At 41.3% G+C, this 19,305-nt stretch overlaps 2 protein-coding genes across 5 annotated transcripts; one reads left to right on the forward strand and one right to left on the reverse strand.

Annotated features, from left to right (window-relative positions):
* Nucleotides 1-848: 848 nt before the first annotated feature.
* ino80b (INO80 complex subunit B) lies at nt 849-3,533 on the reverse strand. 3 transcript variants are annotated; one of them, XM_079580703.1, is made up of 6 exons: nt 3,120-3,533; nt 2,647-2,833; nt 2,109-2,299; nt 2,017-2,037; nt 1,779-1,942; nt 849-1,651 (listed from the first exon to the last, which is right to left on the reverse strand). In XM_079580703.1, the coding sequence occupies exons 1-6, from the start codon at nt 3,157-3,159 to the stop codon at nt 1,187-1,189; spliced, it is 1,068 nt and encodes a 355-aa protein (XP_079436829.1). In that variant the 5' UTR covers nt 3,160-3,533; the 3' UTR covers nt 849-1,186. The 3 variants fall into 3 exon arrangements, with proteins under 3 accessions (XP_079436829.1, XP_079436830.1, XP_079436831.1); XM_079580704.1 differs by having other exon boundaries at nt 850-1,651; nt 2,157-2,299; nt 3,120-3,532; XM_079580705.1 differs by lacking the exon at nt 2,017-2,037 and having other exon boundaries at nt 852-1,651; nt 2,157-2,299; nt 3,120-3,529.
* A 116-nt stretch (nt 3,534-3,649) lies between these two features.
* aadat (aminoadipate aminotransferase) lies at nt 3,650-9,722 on the forward strand. 2 transcript variants are annotated; one of them, XM_079580402.1, is made up of 14 exons: nt 3,650-3,803; nt 4,177-4,251; nt 4,515-4,683; nt 4,950-5,061; nt 5,148-5,222; nt 5,293-5,502; nt 5,607-5,672; nt 5,750-5,832; nt 6,069-6,165; nt 6,627-6,688; nt 6,784-6,848; nt 7,115-7,221; nt 9,320-9,421; nt 9,549-9,721. In XM_079580402.1, exons 2-14 carry the CDS (start codon nt 4,185-4,187, stop codon nt 9,591-9,593), a joined length of 1,260 nt encoding a protein of 419 aa, XP_079436528.1. In that variant the 5' UTR covers nt 3,650-3,803; nt 4,177-4,184; the 3' UTR covers nt 9,594-9,721. The 2 variants fall into 2 exon arrangements, with proteins under 2 accessions (XP_079436528.1, XP_079436527.1); XM_079580401.1 differs by lacking the exon at nt 3,650-3,803 and adding an exon at nt 3,930-4,112 and having other exon boundaries at nt 9,549-9,722.
* Nucleotides 9,723-19,305: the final 9,583 nt, after the last annotated feature.

Raw genomic sequence — 19,305 nt, forward strand, 5'->3', positions numbered from 1 at the left:
ATTGCGTGGCATTAACAAAGATTATATGGGACAAAGCATTGGTCATTAGTGGGGCTGGGTACCGTGAAACGATACCAGGATGGCATCGAAAAAGAAGGTTTAGGTACTACCAGTATCGAAAAAAAATAAAAGTATTGAAAGCAGGTACAGAAAAGAAATATAAAATATTTATAGTCAAGACAAGTTTTTAAAAAAAAATGGAAAAAAGTGGGAACAATTGGGTTCAATTTGGGAAAAATGTGGGGAAGTTAAAAAACAACTAAGCGAAATAATATGGAAAAATTTAGGGGAAATTTTAACATTTTGGAAAAATTGGGGAAAAAACGTTTAAAAAAATTTGGGGACTTTAAAAAAAAAAAAAAGATAAAATTGAGGGGAAAAAATGGGGGGGGGGTGTTGGAAACATTTGAAAAAGTTGGGGAAAAACACGAAAAAAAAACTTTTAAAAAAATGTGAAATTTGGAGGGGAAATTGAAAAAAGTGGGTAAAAAGAAAAGGGGATAAAATAAGAAAAACTTCTGTCGTTCAAGGAAGTTTCTTGGTTGTTTCTGAGGTTGTTTCACCTCAAACAAATGATACAAATGTAAAAGAATTTAAATGGAGGAAAAGGGAATAAATTAACATTATTCATCTGTTTTACGGTTCTAAAAAAGAATCAATCGGTATCCAGCCCTAGTCAATAGTGCTGCTACAGAAGATAAGCAGATGTTCATGTGTCTGAAATAATTAATGCAATTATCTGTTGTGAATGGCGTCTCTTTATATATTGGTCTTTTTATTATTTATAATTTGTACAGTTTTGATAAATAAAAACAAAAGTTACAAAAGCTGTAAATCGTGTCTTTTATTGAACACCACCTTTGTGACACATGATCAGTTCGAGTCGGGAAAAATTACTTTTGGAACGAGGACCTTCATAATAAATGTAAATATTGTATAGTCTATGTGTTTGGTCTTTAGTAGGACAGAGCACAGTCAACACAGACAACATTATTTGGTGGATAAACATGACAAATCCCAGAATATTTGACATTTTATGATTCTATGACCGCATCTCCACATAATGAGAAGAAATAAGAAACCACTAAAAAACAAAGAACTGGCACAAAGGTCACAGTCTTGAATGAGGGCGCATTATTCAGTCACACAATCCGGAGCTTTATTTCGATGAGGCATGTTTTCTGACCTATGCAGCCCTTTGCACCAGTAGCAGGTTCCTCTTGTAGCACTCCAGGCTGCACAGCGGGACCCCAGTCTTCGAGCAGGCGTATTTCTTCACATTGTTGCACCCACTCACCCCACAATGAACCGGGCCAGGCAGGGGAGCTCTGGGCGGGACGGGACAAGGCGCGAGGACCCCTGTAGGGAAAGATATGGCCACTCCTAGCGCCGTGTCGCTGTATCTCACCATGGGACACTGGTTCTGCTTGGACTTCCTGTCTCTCATGCTTTTGATCTTGGCCTTGCTGGTCTTTGTGAGTCTCTCTATGGTTTGATTTTTGTTTTCTTCGGCCTTTTTCGCAGCCTGGAGGCGTCTCTTTTTGGCCCGTTCCTCACGTTTCAGCATCATCTCCGCAGTCATCTCCTTCTCCTTGTAGCCCATGGGCAGCTCCAGGAGAGGCTGGATCTGCTGCTTGTGGAGCAACGCTTTCTGCAAGTCGCAAAAATAGACTTCAGAGGTTTATCAGAAGTTACCATGTTAAACGATAAACTCACACATGACCTTTCACTACAATACGTTACAGATTCGCTTAGGACAACTTTATTTGAGGCCTGACCTGTCTGGCTGTGAGCAGGGACTCGTCCACTTCTTTCTTCAGGTCTCCATTGTCGTCCAACTCTCCTTTCTCCAAAGCGTCCAGCCATCGCTCTTCTTCGTCCACAGGCAGAGAGTCTGAGTCCATACTGGGCATCGGGGACGAAGCCATGTTACTGTCCTCATCTGATGAGTAAAACAGAAAAGAAATCAATGACACAATCAAAAAGTGGGAGAATGTTACTGCTTCAAATACATACAATGCTTTTTCATGTTTATTGCTGAAAAAAATGATATTGCTGTTCAGTCAACTTGCGCAATTGAGAGCATTCATTACTGTCATAATTTGCACCTTCCAGGTTCCCACTATTGTACGTTATTGTACGTCTGTAGCTCATACCCAGCCACGCTCTGTACTGCTCCAGTGGCACTGAGGGCTCTTCATCCTCGTCATCGTCATCATCATCACTGTCGTCGTTATCGATGATCATCAGAGGAGACGGAGGACGCGCCACACCGGGGTGAACCGTGAATGTGGGGACGCTGGAGAGAAACAAAGAAAAGTATCATCTTTATTCTTGATAACTCTGCACATTGGCTCTACCTCATTGGCCGTTTTTTCCCCTCATTTATTGCACATCTGTGACAAATCAATTTCCCCTGTGGATCAGCAGAGTATGCCAAAGTCTAAAATTGTCTCATGTGAAGTGCTTTATGACTATGTCTGTGAAAGGTGCTATATTAAATAAAGTTCTTCTTCTAATGTAAATATGTATGTTATAGATAAATATAGATAAAAGTACAACTGTTTTTAAATAGCATTTTGTTTTGCTAACCGTTTCCTTCTACGTTGCACAGAATGACATGTAAATCAATACAAGCCCCTTCACCTCTTGGTCCCGAGCGTCTGTCCTCCCAGTTTGATCTTGAGCCGTAGCTGAGGAGGAGGTCGTGGTGGGGGAATCGGCATCGGTGGTGGGACCTCAGGGAAACTGTGATGCTTCTTTTTGTGCTTTTTCTGTTTCTTATGTTTGTGCTTGTGCTTATGAACACTGTGCAAAGAAGAGCTGCCCTCACCTGAAGGAGACAACAATACATTTAATAAGAGTTTTGGAGTATTATAAAGCAAAGTACAATCCCAGACATATTCTTTGAACAAACACATTACATTTCTGAAAGTGCCCACATTTCTGACTAAGATTTTCAGCATCAGATAGACAATTTTCTGACAGAACTTAACAAAATGAATACTTTTGTTGTCACTGGATGATAAAATCATGCTTTAATTTCCTCAATATCCACAAGAAGGCACAATAGATGTTATCAACAAGGCTAATTTTATGATTTAAACATAAATACTTACCGAGGAACCTGGGGTGAATCATGTCTTTCCTTTTGCCCATTGGAAAAAAGAATGATTCGCAAACTGAAAAAGTAAACTACAATGCTACATGGTTGAATAGATATGCATTTTGTGTGCAATTTATACAGTAAAAAGTTAAGTCATTTTGTTGTTTACGTGCAACGGATTTGGCTGCTAGCTTCAGGCTAGCCTGTTAGCATTGCCACAATAGCACACGTCTCAGATTAAAAGTAACATCTACTGTATATCTGTTTTACCCACGTAAAGCGTGCTAAGCGCAAACATAAATCTAAAGAGTTTAAAGTGAATGTAAAGTCAACGTTTTTTATGTTTTATTGCGAAGCTAACTTGAGTCTAACAACCCGGAAGTTCGCTCACTGAATCGGCTTCGTCGCACTTCCGGTATCTGGAAGTGAACTGCCCCCTAGAGGCCAAAAATAGAAATGAAACCTCCAAGCCGCCAGGTTTGGTAAGCCGGTGCCACGCATAGAAACATAACATGTACACACTTGTAAAGAAAAAACTGTCTGAACTGTAAAATGCTTACATTTCTTGTTTTGTCTCCGCTGCCTATTACACTTGGGAATTGTAGTTCTTGCTCAGGACGTCGCCGCTGACCGCTGCCTCTGTCTGGACGTCAACAAATACATTGACCACAATCCTCCGGGCGGATCTGTGAAGAAGGTTAGTTACACAGCTAGCAGTCCCTGTTAATGCACATATAACGTTGTAATTAACATCATAATCAATGCAATACATCAACTGTGCATCATGTTCGTTTCAATTAAGCCAGGAGGCGCTAAAAGGCTCGCGGGGTTAAGTTGGTTTGCGTAAATAGTAACTCGCAGTCTGTCACGTGTAGTACAGAACGTGCTAAACAAGTTACTACTACTACCCTTTCACAAATGAGTCTATGGTCACACACACACTGGCTGTAATTCAGGATCAGCTGCGTTTAAATGGATAAAAACAAACTACAGAATCCTCCAACAGGTGCTTATGAAAATCACCTTGGATTATTCTACAAGGTAAACATGTCTTTTATTGTCTTTTGCAGGAGAAACAATGAATTATGCCCGGTTTTTAACAGCTGTGAGTGCAGCCAGGAAACCCTCCCCTATCAGGATCCTCAGTGAGTAACTTTCACTTTTACTGCATGGCTTAAAAGAAGAGCTCATTACTGATTTCTAATGTATATTTATAAAGATGGGTGGGCATAATGTAATGGCACTGTTTAAACATACACAGTAACAAACACAAAATGCAGAGAATAGCCTATACTGTACTTTCATAGACCAGCAAGTTTGCCTTTTTTCTTTTGCATTGGTTTATTATTATTATTTGAGGGGGAAAAGTCAATTATATCTAAAAACATAATCTTATGTATTGTTATAGCTGAGTTGCAGCAGCGTTCACCCCCGTCTCTGATCTCTTTGGCCGGAGGAGCCCCGAACCCCAACACCTTCCCGTTCCTGTCCGCCTCCATTCAGGTCAAAAATGGCCCCACAGTGACCTTCGACGAGACGTTAATGAAGAGAGCGCTGCAGTACTCCGCTTCCAATGGGTAACAAAGAAAATGTGTTTCTTTAAGTTGTGTTTATGCTTACTTCAACAGAAAATATGCAGATGTATTTATCTTTTGTCCAGGTCACCGTCAGTGGCCACAATGTTATGGCTGACTCTTCTCTTATCAGTCACTATCTTCATTTACAAGCATATTTAGTCGCCTCACTTTATTGACCAGTTTGCCTTGCAGCTCGAGTTGTTTGTACAAGAAGATAACTCTGAAACCTATAGTTTTTCTTATAAATTCTTGTTTTTTTGTGTTAGAATCCCAGAGCTGCTGACGTGGATGAAGGAATTACAGAAAAATCTTCACAATCCTCCGAACCCTCAGACCGACATGTGTGTCACCACCGGCAGCCAGGAGGGGCTCTGCAAGGTGCGATCCCACAAGTGATGCCAAAATAAAAAACTCTCCCAAGAACTTTAATATGGATTATTCTTTTGTTTGCATCTGATTTGAAGGTGTTTGAAATGTTGGTGAATCCTGGAGACAACATATTACTTGACGCTCCAACCTATTCTGGCACTTTAGCTGCGGTAAGAACACATCCATTCAACAAATAAATGACCAAAAACAAATCTGATATGTTTTTATCTCCATGTGCAGCTGCAGCCCATGGGTTGTAACCTCATAAACGTCTCCAGCGATGAACACGGGATGGTCCCAGAGGCTCTGAGGGAGGTGTTGTCGCGCTGGTCTCCGTCCGAGGTCCACAAACCGAACAGCTCCGCACCTAAAGTCCTGTACACCATCCCCAACGGAGGCAACCCGACCGGGGCGTCCATGACCGAGCAGCGCAAGAGGGAGGTCTACGAGGTGGGCTGGGTTACTTTTCCATTTCCCATATTGTTCCTGTCTTGCCTTCATAGTTGTAAGACCTCTAATGCAATGTTACTTCTCTTGCACTTGACGTGTTACAGCTGGCACAAAAGTACGACATGCTCATCATTGAAGACGACCCCTACTATTTCCTACAGTTTGACAAAGTAAACTTACTTAAGTACCTTATATGTTAATCCTGATGTTTATTGTAGTTAAAAAGCTTTTGTATATGTGTGGTCAGCCCTGGGCCCCCACGTTTTTATCGATGGACGTCGATGGGAGAGTGATCCGGACCGACTCCTTCTCCAAAATCCTCTCCTCGGGGTAAGGCTTGTTTGTTAACAGAGCACACAGGTCACAGTGAACAAGAAAAGTTGCATTTCAGGTTTAAATCCTGGAGTATGTTTCCCTTCCCCTGCTCTAATCGGGATCCAGTCTAAACATGACTGCTGTTTCACTGCTGCGTTTACAGATGAATCACCTTGAGCTACGCCCTGTCTCATTGCCAACAGCAGCAGATGCCTCAGACTAGTTTAAAGTTTGTCATTTTGTTTTTTCAGTTTGAGACTTGGTTTTGTCACCGGCCCCAAGCCTCTGGTGGACCGAGTGGTGCTGCACATCCAGGCGTCCACAATGCACACGAGCTCCTTCACACAGGTAACCTCAGTGATGCAGTTTTTACTCAAACATGCACAGATGAAACAAAACAGTAGTAAAGAAGCAGCTTTACATGGACAGTAAATATAGGAAGGAGATGGCGTCGGCATATTGCATTGAACACCCAGATAGTGTAGCGAGTGGCATTTGTCTTTATAAAAGCGGCTTGTTCTGCCTCCAGCCAAATAAACCAGATTGTACGGTGTCATTATAACAGAAGGAAGGAGGTGAGTGGAGGCCGGTTTAACAGCTTAAAACAAACTTGTGTGTGGATTTGGAGGTGGTTCATATAATTTAGATTAAGGCAAGACCAAGTCAAAAACAAGTCAGTGAAAATAAAGTTTACCAGATATAATAAGTTGAGAATTATAGTATTGCATCATTTTGCTGCTCTCTTTGTCAATCACCGGATGTAGCCTCTTTACTGTATAAAATAACTATAGTATCGTTGTTTTTTTCAGTTGATGGTGTCCCAGTTGCTGCACAGTTGGGGTGAACAGGGTTTCCTTCAACATATCGAGGGGTGAGTCCTTTGTGGTCGACCTGTTTCACAATCGCACGACGTGAATGGATTGTACTGAGACCATTTAACGTTTACCGCGCTCTTATGATTCTCAGGGTGATAGAGTTTTACAGGAAGCAGCGAGACGCCATGATCAGCTCTGCAGACAAGTGGCTCAAAGGTTTGTTTGAAAACTCAACGCTAATTATTTGTTTAAACCTGGATTTGCCAAACAGTAGCTCTCCAGCTCTTTCCCCCAAGGCTACATTTCTTCATATGCTTTTTCAGTGATATTTTAGATGTTTTGTTTCCTATGAACATGTTGAGCACAGTTCAAGGGTGATTTCATTTTCTCACAGTTTCCCTCTAGTGGCCTTTTGACAAAACTACAGATTAGGGTTTACAGTTGATTCCAAATATCCTCAATCTGTGTTGTTCTTTGCTCAGATGTGGCGGAGTGGCACGCTCCCTCGGCTGGGATGTTCCTGTGGATCAAACTGAAGGGAATCAGTGACACACAGCAACTCATCCGGGAAAAGGCACTGGAGAAAGAGGTGGGCTTTCTTAAACTTACTTCAGTCACTTTTTTTTTTAAATCTATGCAAGTATCTTCCTCAAAGTTCGTAACTATATTTTTAGTTTAGTTTATTTATTTAGAAAAAAACAGGGACAGTGTACAATAAACATTAACCTCAAAGGGAGAGATGCATTGTACCAGGTTATAGCTCAAGTGCTAATTTCCACCCGTAGTCCCTGGGCAGGCTGATGTTATGGTAAAATACATAAAAACATCATGCATACACACTGCAAAAAGTATTTAACTAGATCAGTATAAACATCTCAATTTGAGCATAATAATCAAAATTTTAGCTGTTATTACTAGTTAAGAAGTTCTTGGGCATTTGTCCTAGATTATTTCAGTTGTTGTGAGATGTCTCTGACTTGTTTCGATACATTTCGTCCTTATTTCAGGTCATTTTCTTTGCCAGTGGGGTAAGAAATTTGGTCTTGTCTCATTGGCAATTTTACTTTCTAATTTCAAGCGCGATTTACCCTAGAACTGGTCTGAAATGTCCTCAAACAAGCAAAGTAAACTCGGTCCGATCAGGAAAAATGTCTAAATGAGTGAAAACCGCTCAAAACAAGAAACATTTCCTCAGTTCAAGTCATTTAAGCCAATGCTTGATATTTACTTTTTGTAGTGCATGGATAATGGCATTTACATTGACCAAGTTCGTAATAGTAAAAGCAAATCTTCACATACACAACCATCAGATAAAACACACACACACATACATTCGCTCACATGTGGGTGCAATATGAACAAGTAAGACAGGGAAGAAGCTGGTAGTGCTCGGTTTAAAAGATATAAGGTTTGATGTGGGAGTCACGAGTCCAAAATGAAGTCAGAGCTGGCCAAGTCAGGTCACAATTAAAGGGATATTTCATGATTTTTGACATAGATACAGACGGCATCTCGTCATAGAAGGGGGCGTGGCTTCGCCAAGGGGGAAAATATAATCTTTAGAGAAACACAATTTTCCACTCTTTTTTGCCATTTTCTGGTGGAATATGAACTTATTTATCACACATAAATAAAGTCAAGTGTAAATTGGGCCCATGTGGATGTTTTCTCACAGCAGATTGTTCAGTAGAAGTGAAAAAACGGCAGTTGTAGCAAGCGCTAGCTAACCGTTAGCATTAGCCCGATGCTATGATGTAGCATGAAGTTAGCATTCTCCGTTATTTATGTATTTATGGGCTGTTGAACCACTTTGCTCCTCCCAATGTCTTTGTATCATTATTTAGTAGAAACTATGTTCATATTTCAGCATTTGTTACAGTAGTTTTTGAATAATTAGAGAAAATATACATTTTTTTCAAAATTGTTTTTCCCCTTAACTGTTTTTAAAAATGACCATATATGAGCGATTCCAGAGATGCCGTCTGTATCTATCGGGTCTTATTTCCTAGTTATCCCGAGTGTTGTTGATTTCTGTAGATAAATATATTTTTTTAATTCATACAGTCCTTATATTTGAAGAGATCAGTGGTGCTAGGCTAGTGTTAGGCTAGTGCATGTCTATGGTAACTAGTAGCCTGCATTAAAAACAGTCTGACCCGAGCACAGTGCACCTGAGGCAAATCACTTATAACACCAGACTACCCATATAAACATCTGTGTTGATTGAATAATTTTTTTGAAATATGACCATTTTGCATTTAAAATAACTTATATTTGAGCAGCATAAGCTTCCTGGTTGTAGCTACATAGCGGCGGAGTGATCTGCTAGGTTACCAGATCTACAGTAGTTTGTTTACCTGCGGCCGGCATTACTACACGTGGAATTCACAAAGGAGCTTTCTACAAATCAGATATGGCAACGTTTGGAGGACGACCCCGTGATTTTGAAGAGGGTTTTAATGCAGGCTACTAGTTACCATAGACATGCACTAGCCTAGCACTAGCCTAGCACCACTAAACTCTTCAAATATAATAAATTGCATGAATTAAAATATATATATCTCCAGAAATCAACAACACTCTGGATAACTAGGAAATGAGGCCTTATGTCAAAATCCTGAAATAAAGATTTTCTTAACACACACCCATTTTATTGACGTGTAACGTTATTGATTTGTTTTTTGAAGGTGCTGTTAGTTCCTGGAGGAGTTTTCATGATCAACAGCAGTGAACCCTGTGCCTACGTCCGAGCCGCCTTCTCCCTCTCCTCCCCAGAGCAGATGGATGAGGTAAAGGCGTCAATTTAACCTTAACAAATCCACTCTTCACAATGTCACCTGTTGTTGGAGAAAATGCAAGGAACTAGACAGGTGGTCGTAATGCTTGTCAATGCTTTAAATGTATTGTGTCTTGCAGGCTTTCAGGAGACTGTCGCTGCTCATCAAAGAAGCTCAGAGCTGAGACTTTACACTGGAAGATGTTTTAGGTCACTTTAATATGAACTTTTGTTGTTGCATTTGTAATTTATCAGATTTTGAAAACTGAACTGTACTGTACTAAGAGACAATCTGAATTATGTTGTACAGAGAAGTAAAGAAGTTTATATTTTATATCTGTGTCAAGGATTTATTTTCTTTAAGGTCATTTTAGTACAAGACTGGCAACATCAGGTCAGTATAATAAGTATGAAGCCGCTGTAATGGATTATTGGTTTGGTTTAACTTTGTTTTACCAAAGGTTAGTTTCATCAACCAGTTTAGTCCAGATTCTGTGAATGTTTATACGACTTCTCCATCGGAAGAAAATAGTAATTGAATGGTTGACATAAAGGGAACTATATTGTCTGGTCTCACTGTCTGAAGGGAATAGTCTAGAGCAGTGGTTCTCAACCTGGGGGTCGGGACCTCCAAGGGGGTCGCCAGATCATGTAGATAAAATATACATATTTTTCTTAACGTATATTATAATATTTTACTGTCGCATGTGTGTGCTATTTTACCAGAGTGCCATTATATGTTTGTAATTTGATTAACTTTATTTTAGCCATTTGTTTTTTAAGAATTATGTAAGCCAATGTTCCGATTTTTCACGGTTTGACCCGGGCGGGGGGTCACAAACCCTTAAGCTGTTAAAATGGGGGTCGCGGCTCCAAAAGGTTGAGAACCACTGGTCTAGAGCAGTGGTTCCCAAAGTGGGGTCGACTTCATTTTACACAAGCCTTGATACATTGTGCCAAATTTAATATCAATGCAATGTTCTCCGTAATAGTGTGTAATAATGACACATACAGGCGCTCGTCATTAACTTAGAATATCATGAAAAAGTTAATTTATTTCTGTAATTCAACTTAAAATGTGAAACTAATATATTATATAAACTCACTACATGCAAAGTGACATATGTGAAGCCTTTGTTATAATTTTGATGATTATGTCTTCACAATATTCTAGCCGCAAAAATCAAAATTATAACAAATAAAGGCGACATATCTCACTTTGCATGTCATGAGTCTGTCATATATTAGTTTCACGGTTTAAGTTGAATAACAGAAGTGAATGCACATTTTCATGACATTATAATTATGTGACGAGCACCTGTACATAATGGAATAATATGTATTTGTCGACTTAAGCCAGAGGTAGGCAACGTCAGGCCCGAGGGCCAAATCCGGCCCTCGAGCACAGAACCTCTAGGGCCCCCAAGATGATTTTGAGAAATATTATTATGCAAATAAGAACTTGGTCAAATATAATGATAAACAGTGATTCTCTACTGGTGGGTTGCAATCCAAAAGTGGGTCGCGAGTCCATAGGGAACTCTTTTTCAAAATTTTCCATCTAACTGTATGGAAGCACTAACTGTGTCTGTAAAAATGAATGTTATTGGGTTGTTTTGATCATAATTTCAGTCTTAATGGTGTTAGGGAAATACTAAAGGAGTCCGGAGGAGATGTAGATGGAGAGACGGGACACAGTCTGGATGTCTTACATGGAAGAAGTTTATTACCGTATTACAGGCCTGGAGACATTGGAACAGTCAAACAGTGTTCGGAGCATTGATCATTCAGAGTCTGGGGATACTTCCACATGAAGAGAGTTAAATAGCCTCAGTTACATGAAGGCACTAACAGTCTACCTCGCAGACAATGTGCCACGTTGACTAGGCCACAAGTCATGTAGAAGGTCGGCGCCCGAATGTTCCTCATTCGACATTACAATATGATTGAAAGTTCGCAAGGAATGTGTTATGGCTGAATTAACTCTATAATTCTCCATCAATGGGATATCTACAGCTTGTTCAACAAAAACCTGCGTGGAAAATACAATGTTTTATACGATATATGACACATTACAGTTTTATTTGGGTCCTCGGCTTGTCATCCGAGGGTAATGGTGGGTCCAAAAAGCCCTGACACTTGGGAACCCCTGATGTAAAACGTTGGCATTTGCAGAAAATAGTTCTTTACTTTAGGCTAATGTTGAGATTCGGCCCTTGGGTGTTTTGGCTATGATGAAAATCGTCCCTCCACGACGCAAACTTGCCGACCCCTGGCGTAGTGGATGGCAGAGGCTATAGTATAGTATAGTAGTAAAGAGGCTCTATTGAACCATGTGGTATGTCCACTTATCTGCTCCCATCATTTATCACTTCATCACTTTATACACAAGTCCATCCACTCCTGTTGTTCTATGTCAATTGTCGTTGTCTTACCTTATTTTACGTCTTATTTTTTTATCTTATTTATTTCAATATTCTTTATGCATGCCCCTATCCTTATAGTTTAAAGCTGCATTATGCAACTTTTAATGTGTGGAGGGAAAAAAAGTTGACTGTTGTGTGTATTTGACCTTGTACTGACCCAGTGGCGGTATGAGTGGGTCAGCATGGTGCCTTTACTTTTGATCACGGAAGTCTCTACAACGCTTCACGATATATTGTTTTGTAGGTTTTCTGGTGAGAGGCTCCGTCAGCAGTGAAAACCTTCCAAACAATTGAGCCTGGAGCATTAGAGACCACTGTGATGGAAAGTAAAAGCCGCCATGCTGACCACTCATACTACAAGGTCAAATACACACAAATGATGACTCAAAAAATAAAAGTTACTATTAGTGACAGGCTAACATTTGTTCAATTACTGTGTTTAATGAAATATTCAATGCAACTTCATCTTTTTTTATACAGTCCTTTTATTTATCAAACCCTAAACCATTTGTTTTCGAGGTTTTAAACACTATGGTCGTGTATAACGTAGTCGTACAACGTAAATTCAAAAGATTTATTGTCAATTCTCATCTAAATCAAAATATTAATTTCTCTCAAGTCCTCGGTGTGGGGGATGGGGGGTGGACGCTCAGGGAGGGGAGGGAGTTAAGCTTCCTGACAACCTGGTAGATAAAACTGTTCTTCAGTCGACTGGACCTGGCCCTTGGACTCTCTATATCCAGACCGGTTGCCAGAGGAAATATGTTTAATCCCATTTTCAAAGACCGGGGCAGTTTATGACAACGCAACATAGTTGGGAAGAGAAGGGGCCAAACAAAAAAACAGACAAGACAAAGCGGTGGCAATATTTATGTGGATGAGAGACTTTTAATCTCTTAACCCCCGCCTTAACCAAGTGCATTTTCTCCAGTCAACTTTATTCAAATCTAAAAGCTTCTCGACTAGAGCTAAAACACACATTACATTATTCTAAATTTACTAGGGACAATGTATCAAGGTAGTGTAAAATAAAATGCTACAGATTTAATTTGAATTTTTACCGCTTTGTCAACACTTTTTTGCTACGTTTTTGTTGCGTCTTTGTAACTTTTGTTGCGTTTTTGTCCCATTTTTGTTGTGTTTTTGTAACTTTTTTGTTGTGATTTTGTCCCCCTTTTGGGCGACACTTTACATTACGGGCCGGTAAGTCCTTCGTACTTACAGAGGTAGTTCTAGATACTTATCATGGTGCTTACGGTGGTACTTACAGTGATACAGTGGTAATTCTAGGTACTTATGGTGGTACTTACAGTGGTACTTACGGTGGTACTTATGGTGGTACTTACAGTGGTACTTACGGTGGTACTTATGGTGGTACTTACAGTGGTACTTACGGTGGTACTTACGGTGGTACTTATGGTGGTACTTACAGTGGTAAATTCTAGTTATTATAGTGGTGCTTCTAGGTACTTATTGTGGTACTTAAAGGATACTATAGTGAGAATTACAAGGTATGTACTTCTAGATACAGGGGTAACTCTTAGTAATGAAGGTACTTCTTGTTTTCCCTAATGCTGTTTTATGTTGTTTTATAGTCACACAATCCTAGAAATGACTTCTGTGTGTAGAAGTATCACATTTACTACCTATGAATTGCTGCTGTAGTATTCTTGAATTACCAATAAGTACCATAGATGTATCACTGTAACTACTAGAAACTATCACTTAAAGTACCAAAGTAAAGAGAAGTACAACCTTCATTACTAAGAGCATCACCACTGTATCTCTTAGTAATGAGAGATACAGTGGTAACTCTGTGTCTCCCTAACCCTAATTGCTAGTAATTACCACTTTTAGTACCACAATAAGTACCTAGAATTACCACTGTGCATACCACTGTAAAAAACACAATAAGTACCACTGTAATAACCACAATAAGTACCACTGTCATTACTAGCAATTACCACTGTAACTACCACTGTAGGTACCACGGACTTACCGGCCCGTTGTGTTTTTATAACTTTTTTGTTGAGTTTTTATTGTTTTTTCTCACATTTTTTCTCTCTCTCTCTTTTCTCTCATTTTGTGGAGCCATTTTTTTGTGTATTCAAAATCCCTCCTCAGCAATTGATGGACTGTCTTTGAGCCTGATTGACGGATGTCCTGTGACTGATGTGGATTCCCAGAGTCTGGTTAACTCTGGGATTCCACCTGAGCTGACACGTCCTTCTGAAGGACCCGCCTCTCTGCCGTTCTTGGCTGTGGGGACTTCATTTAAACAGCCACTTTGCTCTGTGTCTCTTCGTAGGTGGTCACATTTGTACAGCGCTTTTCTACCAAAAGCGCGTTACATCGAGACAGCACTGACAGAGAGACATGCAGCAAAGTGGCTGTTCAAATGAAATCCCCACAGCCAAGAGTGGCAAAAAGGCGGGTCTTTCATTAGGATGTGGCAGACCTGACTCCTAACCGTCCTGGGTGAAGCTAGACAAATCCAAACATTCATCTATCTCCTCCACAAAGCAGGGTGAGCGTCACTTCTGGACAAAACGTGCATCAGAGGGCAAAGGGCAGGTCGGGCATGTCGTGAGGGAAATTTAAAGGGATGGTGAGTGGGAGAGGGTGATGGAAAGAGAAAATGGATGTGAATTAAATGCGCTGCCAAAACTTCCACTTTGACTTTCGCTTCTTCTCCATGTGCTGCAGGAGAACTTCTTTCTCCTGCTGTAAACCTCTCGATGTGGCCTGTTCTGTGGCGAGGGCCTGGGTCAGCTCCTTCATCTGGTTCTTATCGCTCTCCATGGTCTGCTGCTGACCTGCCACTGTCCTGCTCAGCTCATTTCTCTCCATCACCAGAGCCTTGATCTGCGCTGAGTAATTGTTGGCAAAGTCTTTGAACTTGTCTCTCTCCGACTTGAGAAGGGTCTTCAGATCTCTCACTGCACCCCTTTGTTCCTCCAGTGCCTTCTCCAGGGCTGGGACTTTGGCCTGGAGCTGTTTCCTGCTCTGCGCTTCTTGTTTCAGGGCTGCCTCATAGTCCCTAACTTTGTCATTGTAAGATCCAGCTTCCGTTCCGTTCCTCCTTATCTGTTCCTTTAGTTGTAAGTTAGCCTGGCGCTCCTTTTGCAGACAATTTCTTTCTTTCTCAATCATCGTATTAGCATCTGTCAGACGTTTTCCCATCTGAGTAGCGTTGGCCTTGAACTCACCTTCCACCTTCTTGAGTTGCTCCTGTGCTTTGCGGAGCGACACCTCCATCTCACACTGCTTTTTCTCAAAGGTCTGATTCAACAACTTCAGTTTTTCCTCTAGATTTCTATTCCTGTTCTGTTCTGCCTGCATCTCGGTCTTAAACCTAAGCTCTTGTTTTTGTAGATTGGTGATGGTTTGTTGACGCTCATTCAGCGTCTTCTGAAGGCTTTGAACAAGCTCTTCCTGATTCTCCTCCTGCGTTTGAATCTTATAAAGCTGTTCCTCCTTCAACGCCACATCCCCCCACACTTTACTTGTATCATCTCTCTTAATTTCAGGTTGATGCTTCTTTTGCAGACAACCACATTCTTTCTCGATCATTGTGTTTGCATCTCTGAGACGTTTTTCCATCTGAGTTGCGTAGGCCTTGTATTCACCTTCCACCTTTTTGAGTTGATCCTGTGCTTTGCGAAGCGCTGCCTCCTGATCACACTCCGTTTTCTCCAAAATCCGATTCAACGTCTTGACTCTATCCTCGAGATTCCTATTCCTGTTCTGTTCTGCCCGCATCTCTATCTTAGATCTAAGCTCTTGTTTTTGTAGATTGGTGATGGTTTGTTGATGCTCATTCAGCGTCTTCTGAAGGTTTTGAACAAGCTTTTCCAGATTGTCCTTCTGTGTTTGCATCTTATAAAGCTGTTCCTCCTTCAACGCCACATCCCCCCACACTTTGCTTGTATCATCTCTCTTAATTTCAGGTTGATGCTTCTTTTGCAGACAACCACATTCTTTCTCGATCATTGTGTTAGCATCTCTGAGACGTTTTTCCATCCGAGTAGTGTAGGCCTTGTATTCACCTTCCACCTCTTCGAGTTGATCCTGTGCTTTGCGAAGCGCTGCCTCGTACTCTTCACATGTGAGATGAAATACTGTTTCTGAGACAAATCTTTCCAACCGACCTTTCAGAAGTTCATTTTGAGCATTTGATTTATTTAGCATGCGCCTAAGGTCCTGTACGAGCTGCTCCTCCTCTCCAAGTTGACCTGGTTCTTGATTGTCCCATCTCTGGGGAGGTTGATGTGAGTTAACATATCCGAGGCGTTTTTCCATCTGAGCAGCGTAGGTCTTGTGTTCACCTTCCACCTCTTCGAGTTGATCCTGTGCTTTGCGAAGTGCTGCCTCGTACTGTTGACATGTGTTCTGAAATACTCTTTCTGAGACACATCTTTCCAACCGAGCTTTCAGAAGTTCATTTTGACCATTTGATTTCTTTAGCATGCGCCTAAGGTCCTGTACGAGCTGCTCCTCCTCTCCAAGTTGACCTTGTTCTTTATTGTTCCATCTCTGGGGAGGTTGTGAGTTAGCATCTTTGAGACGTTTTTCCATCTGAGTTGCGTAGGCCTTGTATTCACCATCCACCTTTTTGAGTTGATCCTGTGCTTTGCGAAGCGCTGCCTCTTGATCACACTCCGTTTTCTCCAAAATCCGATTCAACGTCTTGAGTCTTTCCTCGAGATTCCTATTCCTGTTCTGTTCTGCCTGCATCTCTGTCTTAGATCTAAGCTCTTGGTTTTGTAGATTGGTGATGGTTTGTTGACGCTCATTCAGCGTCTTCTTAAGGTTTTGAACAAGCTTTTCCAGATTGTCCTTCTGTGTTTGCATCTTAAAAAGCTGTTCCTCCTTCAACGACACATCCTTCTGCATTTTCTCTGTGTCCTCTCTCTTAATTTCAAGTAGACGCTTTTGCAGACAATCCTTATCTTTCTCTGTCATCGCATTAGCATCAGTCACCATCAGAGTAGTGTAGGTCTTGAATTCACCTCCCACTTTCCTGAGTTGATCTTGTGTTTCGCAAAGCGCTGCCTCCAGCTCACACTTCTTTTTCTCGAAAGTCTGATACTCCAACTTGAGTCTTCCCTCGAGGTTTTCATTCTTGTCTAATTGTGTCTGCATCTCGGTCTTAAATATAACCTCTTGTTTTTGCAGATTGGTCATGGTTTGTTGATGCTCATTCTGCGCCATCTGAAGCCTTTGAACAAGCCTCCTCTCATCCTGGTCCTTCTGTATTTGCAATTTATAAAGCCGTTCTTCCAATAGCGCCACATCCTCTCTTAACTTATTTTTTTGCTCTTTCTCAGTTTCAAGTTGGTCAATTTTTTTCTGGAGTTCTTGCCTTGTTTCATTCAATCGGCAATCCTTATCCTTCAATAGCGCCTCTCGATCGTCAAGTTGTGCCTGCAAGTTTTTAGTATCAGACTCTAGGCTCGCGTTGTTGATCTGCTGTGTAAGTTTACTCTGCAGTACAGGGAGGCCGTTCTCCTGGCCTGTCCCGTTGTCGACCTGATCCTCATTCTCCTCACTCACACTTTCAAGTTGCGTTTGTAGACCGCTTGCAGTGTTATGTTGCTGGCTTATTTGCTGCAGAACTTCTGAATAGGCCTGCGTTGCCTCAGACAACTCCTGCTGTGTGTCTTTAAGGCTCTGTTTTAGAGTCTCGGTAAGGTAAACCTGTTCCCTAAGTTTTACATGCATTTCCTGGCCACTTCTTTGCAATTCTGCCTGCAACTTTTCATTTTCAGCATTTGATTCCTTGAGCTGGAGCATAAGGTCCTCTACCAGCTGCGCCTCCTCTCCAAGTTGAGCTGGTTCTTGATTACCCCGTCTCTGGGGGCGTTGATGCGAGTTTCCCCTTCCGCGGCCCCTTCCCCTCCGAAACTCTCGTTCATATGTGCCCTGTGTCTGAGGTCTCTGGGGGTTCCTCAAGTTGGTCTGTGGGCTGGGGCCTGGGAACTCCTCATGTCCAGTTGGTTCTTGTTGATTGACCCATCTCGGGGGTCCGTTGGGCGCTTGATAAGAGTTAGCTCTTCCACGGGGTCGTTGGTGCTGTGGTACAGATGTGTCCTGTATCTGAGATCTTTGCATCTGTCCTCCTGATGCGTCCTGTTGGCTGTGTGCCGGTGCTCTGGGGTTTGTGACTTCCCCAAATTGGACGGGTCCACGATTTTGCCATCCTGGAGGTCCGTTGGGCGCTTGATAAGAGCTGTCCCGTTCATGGGGTCTCTGGCAAGCTTGTGCATATGTACCAGGCGGTTTCTCCATCAGGAATCCTTGGGTGTTGTCTCTGAATGCTAAATGCTGATCTGACATGTTGCCGTTGAGGTCGTGTGTCACTTTTCTTCCGCTGTTTTGTGAAATATTGAGTGAACGAGTTATATGTCACAGACGTCAAAATGTTGGCACTTCTGTGGACAGACTCGGCGATTGTGAGGGTATGTGGGAAAGATGTACGAATATTAATGAGGGAATCTGATGACATCACATCGCCATGGTCACCAGATCCAGAATAGATTCTGTTCATGTGACATCATAACATTCTAAAGGTTCTATTGCAGGTTCTAGAATGTGATGATGTCACAGGACCCAGTTTGGGGCAGGAGGTCAGTTTGTCCTATGAACTGCATTACACAATGTATGAATTACACAAATGATCTTTAATATCAGTCACTGGGTCCATGATCTCTCTATAGATACAGACGGCATCTCGTCATAGAAGGGGGCGGGGCTTCGCCGAGGGGGAAAATAGAATCTTTAGAGAAACACAATTTTTCCCTCTTTTTAGCCATTTTCTGGTGGAATAAAAACTTATCTATCACATAAATAAAGTCAAATGTAAATCGGGCCCATGTGGATATTTTCTCACAGCAGATTGTTCAGTAGAAGTGAAAAAACGGTAGTTGTAGCTAACGCTAGCAAACCGTTAGCATTAGCCCGATGCTATGATGTAGCATGAAGTTAGCATTCTCCGTTATTTATGTATTTATGGGCTGTTGAACCACTTTGCTTCTCCCCATGTCTTTATATCATTATTTAGTAGAAACTATATTCATATTTCAGCATTTGTTACAGTAGTTTTTGAATAATTAGAGAAAATTTACACTTTTTCAAAATTGTTTTCCCCCTTAACTGTTTTTGAAAATGACCATATATGGGCGATTCCAGAGATGCCGTCTGTATCTATATGTTTGTTAAGTGCAACGTCACGACTTCCGCTTTCCGGGTTCTAGCAGACCGGCAAATATGCAAGAAAAAAACATAAAAAACTCTTAAAAAAATCGATATTTCTGAAACTCAACAAAGAGTTACTGAACCTATTTATTTCTCAGACTCATTAGCCAAAAATGCCGCACCTACAGCTAAAAAAGTAATATTTAAAAAGTCACTACTGCCAGGGTTCGCGTAGGTGGAGGGCAGCTGAAAATTGTATGGCAGTAACTATGGT

The sequence above is a fragment of the Gobius niger genome (genome assembly GCF_951799975.1).
Source record: "Gobius niger genome assembly, chromosome: 21".
NCBI classification, from domain to species: Eukaryota; Metazoa; Chordata; class Actinopteri; order Gobiiformes; family Gobiidae; genus Gobius; species Gobius niger.